Source organism: Orycteropus afer, unplaced genomic scaffold, assembly GCF_000298275.1.
Source record: "Orycteropus afer afer isolate SDZICR_OR568_19922 unplaced genomic scaffold, OryAfe1.0 scaffold00946, whole genome shotgun sequence".
NCBI lineage: Eukaryota > Metazoa > Chordata > Mammalia > Tubulidentata > Orycteropodidae > Orycteropus > Orycteropus afer.
The window spans coordinates 115512-121451 of NW_006922533.1; the positions used below are offsets into that span (position 1 = coordinate 115512).

At 48.7% G+C, this 5940-nt stretch overlaps 1 protein-coding gene across 1 annotated transcript in view; it reads right to left on the reverse strand.

The window, feature by feature from the left end:
• LOC103212387 (synaptophysin) overlaps nt 1-5940 on the reverse strand; it is a 13026-nt gene that overhangs the window by 2460 nt on the left and 4626 nt on the right. Inside the window, exons 2-5 of the mRNA XM_007958371.2 lie at nt 5439-5504; nt 4233-4357; nt 1209-1404; nt 372-563 (exon numbers count right to left, since the gene is read on the reverse strand). Of these exons, the coding sequence (XP_007956562.2) occupies nt 372-563; nt 1209-1404; nt 4233-4357; nt 5439-5504 (579 nt within the window). The remainder of the gene's footprint in view (nt 1-371; nt 564-1208; nt 1405-4232; nt 4358-5438; nt 5505-5940) is intronic.

Sequence of the window (5940 nt, forward strand, 5' to 3'; positions counted from 1 at the left end):
AAGGAAGATGGGGCAAATCTACTTCCGTAGTGATACTGCCTTGGAAACCCAAGGAGGGGTCGCTATGAGTCGGGTCCGACTCGACGGCACATAACAACAACAACAACAGCAGGCTGGGTCTGGGCTCAAGTTCTCTCAAACTTAATCTGGACAGTAGTTTTAATGGTCCTCCCTTGGGGACAACCCGCGCTATCATAGGGTTTCAATCCCTATCTCATCTTTCAGGGCTCTGTCTTTTACCATGCTTCTTCCTGGGAGCCCTCTTGGATTTCTCCTGAATTTGCTCTTTCTCTCTCCACCACTTCTCATGCCAGACTGCACATTTCCCAGCTCCCCACCCCCTCCAGCCAATCCAGCTTCCCAGGGCTCACCACTGAAGTGCTGAGGCCAGAGGTCACAGGGTCCCTCAGCTCCTTGCATGAGTTCCCTGCCTGGCGGCAGATGGTCATCTCCTTGATAATGTTCTCTGGGTCTGTGGACATCTTCACATCTGACAGCCCCTTGGCCCATGCCGATGAGCTAACCAGCCACATAAAGGCAAACACTGCTGTAGCCAGAAAGTCCTAGGGCAGGCAGAGGTAGGAGGAGATGGTATCATGAATGGGCTGCTTCTCACCCAGCCATGAGACCTCCTCAGATCACAGGCCCTGAAGCCCCTGATACTTTCACAGCATGGGCTTATGTGTATGTATGTAAGTGACAAGAGGTTGTGGGAGTGTGATTGTAATATGTGTGTGGGGGTGAGGGGAGAATCTGTGGGATGGTTTCCAAATCTGTGGAAAGGAGTGTGTCTTTCCACTCTTGTCTGCATGTGTAAACTTGTGTCCTTTTATGTCTGGGATGAGGGTGTATGAGTACAGTTGTGTAGGAATCAGTGTGACCGTGTGGCATGATAACATACATGGTTGTCACAGGGAGCCTATCTGTGCTCCTTTCTTTGATCTAGATTGCATGGTTGTATGAGAACAGGCAGGTTCACAAGTATGGACCTGACTGGGAGTCTGTGTGGGCTGTGAGTATGTCTTTGTGACCCCATGGCTCCATGTCCCCAATGCCTAGTGTGGACTCACAGTTGTGGCATGTGAGACTATTTTGGTGGCTGCTATGTAGGGGTCTGTCTGGGATTTGATGTAGCCTATGAGTATGGCTGTGTCCTTGAGGCTCTGGGTCCCCATGGCCCCTGCATACAAGTGGCTGTAGAGACTCACCAGCATGGGTCCTTTGTTGTTCTCTCGGTACTTGTTCTGTAGGAAGATGTAGGTGGCCAGAGCCCCCATAGAGTAGAGGAAGGCAAACACAGCCACTGTGACAAAGAATTCGGCTGACGAGGAGTAGTCTCCTACCAGGAAGACCTTATTGGTGCCCCCTTGGCAGGTGGGTGCTTCAAAGTACACTTGGTGCAGCCTGCAGAGAGAGGTGGGCAGGTGTGGCCCAGCCCTTGAGAATCCCTTCATCCATCTGACCCCTGCCCAGACATGGACTCCCCCAGATTCTGACAAGGTCTCAGGAAGAGGAGGAAATAATCATCCACAGAGCACTTACTATGTACCAATCACATTTCACTGATTGCTCACAGCATTCTGGAGAAATAAGTATTATTCATTCCTCACTCCAATTCAGCCATTCTGGCCTCTCTGTTACTCTTAGAACATCTTAGGCACTCTCCCACCTCAGGATTTTTGTTCTGGCTGTTCCCTTTGCAAGGAATGCCCTTCCCCTTGATATATGCTTGTCTCATTCGCTCATCTCCTTTAAGCTTTGCTCAACTATCACCTTCTCAGGGAGGCCTTCCCTATTTCACTATTTAAAATTAAACTGAACTCACCCCTCTCATGCACTCTTGAGCTCCCCTCCTTGCTCCATTTTTCTCTTAGCAGTGATGATCATCTGACAAACCCTGTGTTTTACTTATTTATCTTGATTTTTGCTGTAACTGCTAGAGGGCAAAAGTTCCTCTCTGTTGTTCATTGCCATATCCTCAGGGCCTGGAACAGTACTGGCACATAGTTGGTGCTCAATAAATGTTTATTTAATGAAATGTACAGAGGTGGAAACAAAAGCTCAAGAGAAGTGGGTTAACTTTCCTAAAATCACACAACTGGCAAAAAATGATAATGTTGGGATTTGAACCCTGTGTTTTTCCCCTATATCATGTTGACTCTTCTCCGGACCCTTCTTCAGGTCTCTGAGAGAGAGAAACAACAACAACAAAAAAAAAAACTATGCTTTTGAGAACCCAAACCAGAAAACAACAAAACAAAAAAACCCAAATCCATTGCCATCAAGTCAATGCTGACTCATAGTGATCCCCATTGGGTATCCAAGGCAGTAAATCTTCATGTAAGTAGGTTGCCCCATCTTCCTTCCATGGAGCAGTTGGTGGGTTTGAACCACCAACCTTCTAGTTAGCAGTCAAATGCCTTAGGTACTGCACTACCAGAACTCCTTTTGAGAGCGCAGTGACTACAAAATAGGAAGAAACAGACAGAAAGAAAGTCAAGAAGGTAGAAGGGATCCTGGGACAAGATGTGTGTATATGTGAGTGGGGAAGGGGCAGATTAGGAAGGTGTCCTGGAGCTGAGGTCTTTCATGTGTGTGACTGAGGAGGGAGCTGTAGAGAGAATGTGTGTGTGTGGAGGGGAAGAATTGGAGTGGAATCCCAAAGGTCTAGCCTCAGGATCCTCAGACTGAGCAAATGGCAAAAGTACTGAGGGCAGGATTTGACACTGGTCACCCACAAAGCACCAAAGGGAAATGAGGAGTCCTTGCAAGGGTAACAGAAGATAGGGGTAGGGGGATTGGTTAGGAGGACCCGGGGCAGAGACTTTTCTCCGGGAGACGTGGATAAAGAACAGATCTTTAGAACTTAAGATCCTGGGTGTGGGAGGTGTGGGGGTCCACAGGGGACTTCCTGTGGTCTTTTGGATTCCCAAAGGGCTGGCTCAGCAGTATTTCAAGGCTGCCAACTACCCCTCCTTCCCCAAACTCTCTCTTTTCTGGCTTCCTTGAAAAGGTGGCTCCCAGGTTATTCTCCTACCTTTCAGGCCACACCTTCCTGGCAGCTCCTCTTTCGGATCTTAGCTCAGGGCTTGTGCTGGGCTTTCATTTCTTTCCATTCTCCCCTCTCCCTACTGGGTGATCTCCTGAGCCTAATGTAGCTTAAGTGCTCAAAAAACAAAAACAAAAACAAAACCCAGTTTCCTACTCATCAATCTGTGACAACCTCATTCCTGATTACTTTCAATTTACTTATTTTGCTTAACAACAATTATGGTGCACTTATTGCATGCCAGGCACTCTGGTACTCACTTTGTAAGTATTAATTAATTGACTACACACTGCAACTCTGTGAGATGGATACTATTATTATCCCCTTTTACAGAAAAGGAAACTGAGACCTGGAGCAGTTAGGTGATTTGTCCAAGTAGTGGAGGAGTCTAGATAGGAATCCAGGCCCTCAGAAGACTCTCCAGAAATTTTGTCTATGGGTGTCCGTTTTCCCACCCCCAGGAGGTAAACATCTGTGTGAGGGTGGCAGCCATGACTGCTTCTTTGTGCTCCCTCTTGTATACCTGGCACCCAGCAGCACCTGGCATACAGTATGAGGTTAAGAACTAATAGAATTGTTTAACTGAGTTTAATCATTCCCTGTATCTAAGCAGCACCCCCATTATTCTCTATCATAAAACCTTGCACGAGGATCCCTCCCTTGAATTTCTCCCAGTATGCAATTATCCTCTTTATTAATTTATTTGTTCTAATATTGGTTCCACAGGGGTAGGGACTTTGTTTTGTTTACTGCTATGTCCCCAGCACTTTGAGTAGTACTTGGCATACACTAAGTTCTCAAAAAATGAGTATGGAATTAATGGGGATTAAATAATATTGGCTAACATTAACTGAGCACCTACTGTGTGTATATTATCTATTAAAGTGAATAAGTATCTTTTACTTTTGACTCCTGTTTGTTGCCTGTCTCCTGCCCCTCTCCTCATTCGGGAACATAGCAGAGGGTAAAGCCTATGTCTGTCTTGCTTACCACAGTGTCCCAGATGTCTGGAGCAGTGCCAGGCACAAGGTAGGTGCTTAGTGCATGGGTGGTAACCTGGGCGGGTATGGCCTCCTAAGGTGGAGGCTAGGCAGGTGCCACCAGAAATGAGGGGTTGGCCTGTCTTCCCCACCCTTTCCCTGGTCTGTGGGGATCCCAGGAATTTGGTAGGGTGGGGGCACACCTGAAAGGGTACTCGAACTTGACCTCGATGTTGAGGTCACTCTCAGTCTTGTTGGCACACTCCACACTCAGCCGGAACTCCCCACTGTAGCTGCCGCATGTGGCAAAGGCGAAGATGGCAAAGACCTTGGGCAGTAGGGATGGAGATGGCCAGTGAGTCCATGTGAATGGAGGGTGGTGGTGGTGCCCTCCTCTGGACAGAGCAGGAGCCCAACACAGGCAGCAGCAGATGGACCATTCCCTACCCCCACTCCCTAATCAGGGCTCATCAGGTCCAAGGGCAAGCTGATTACAGGGATATGGCTGTCTCTTCCTGCCTCTCTCCCTGTGTCTTCTGGTCTCTACCTCTGACTGCCTTGACCCCCAACAGTCTTCCACTCCTCCTCCTCCATTTCTCTCTGTGCCCGTCTCAACCTCTCTATTTCTATGTCTCTCTGTATTTCTATTTCTGTCTCTGTTCTGTGTCTCTATTTCTCTTGGCATCTCTGTTTCTTTGTGTGTCTTTCTCAGATCTCTCTGCCTGTGTCTCTGTTCCTTTCTCTCTGCCTCTGACTCTCTAGTCAATATGTGTATCTCTACCTATATCTTTTTTCAGTCTTTCTGTGTCTGTGTCTTTTTCTTTCTGTCTCTGTCTCTTATTGGTCTCTGAATGTTTCTCTCTATTTCTTTCTGTCTCCCTCATGCCTCTCTGTGAGTCAGTTTTTTTTCTTTCCCCCACCTCATTTCCTGCATCTTTCCCTGTGTCTATTTCTGTTTGCATCCCTGTTCTCTGTGTTATCTCTCTTTTCTTCATCTCTTTCTGTTTGTCTTCCTCTCTATCTCTCTCATCTTTGCACCTGTTTTTCCTCAGTATTTCCATCTCTCTGTATATCTTTTCTCTGTCTCCTTCACTGTCTCTGGGTTTCTCTGGCTTTGTATACCCCCCAAAAAAAGGGCTACAGGGCCCCCCTCCCCCCACCAAGGAGGGAAGGAAGGACGTCACAATCTGCCACTTCACGAGGGTACCTTCGGTCCTATGTGACGTCACAACCCATCTGTTTTCTGGCTCCTGGGACCTCATTCTGGAGTCCAGTTCCACCATTCCCCTCTGCCTTCCCCCATGGGGATCCATTCCTTGCTCGCTGCTCCCACTTTACCTCTGCTCTTTAAGACCCCACTACCTCCCCTCTCTCCCTGTACTTTTCCCCATGGCTCAGCACACACTCACCCATTGCAGCACCTTCACGAAACCCAGGGGCTCCTTGACTACCCGGAACTGACCCCCGGCCACCAGCTGAGGAGAGAAATGGCAGGGTAGGGGTGGGGTGGGGTTGGGAGTAGAAAGAGAGGTGAGGGGTCCAGATCCTGGAGGTGAGGTGAGGGGGTGAGGGGGTGGGGGTGGAGCGTGTGACCACAGGGAGGGGATGGCATTCTGAGAGGGGGTGAGAGGGAGAAAGTGACACTTTGGGAAAGATATGAGCACCAGGGTCTATGAGACAAGACCCTCGGGGGTTTAAGACTGGTGGGGAGGTCTGGGGCAGGAGATCTGGGGTGATAGTGAGTCAGATGGCAGTGCAGGTCAGGGGTGAGGAAGATGGGGATGGGCTATGGACTAGATAGGGAAAGGAAGAAGGTCGGCAAGGGTAAACGTGAATTAGATGGCAAAGGGGCTCAAGAGGGAGGATGGGGAGGGAGTCAGGGTTCACTAGAAGGGGGAGGGGATTTTGAAT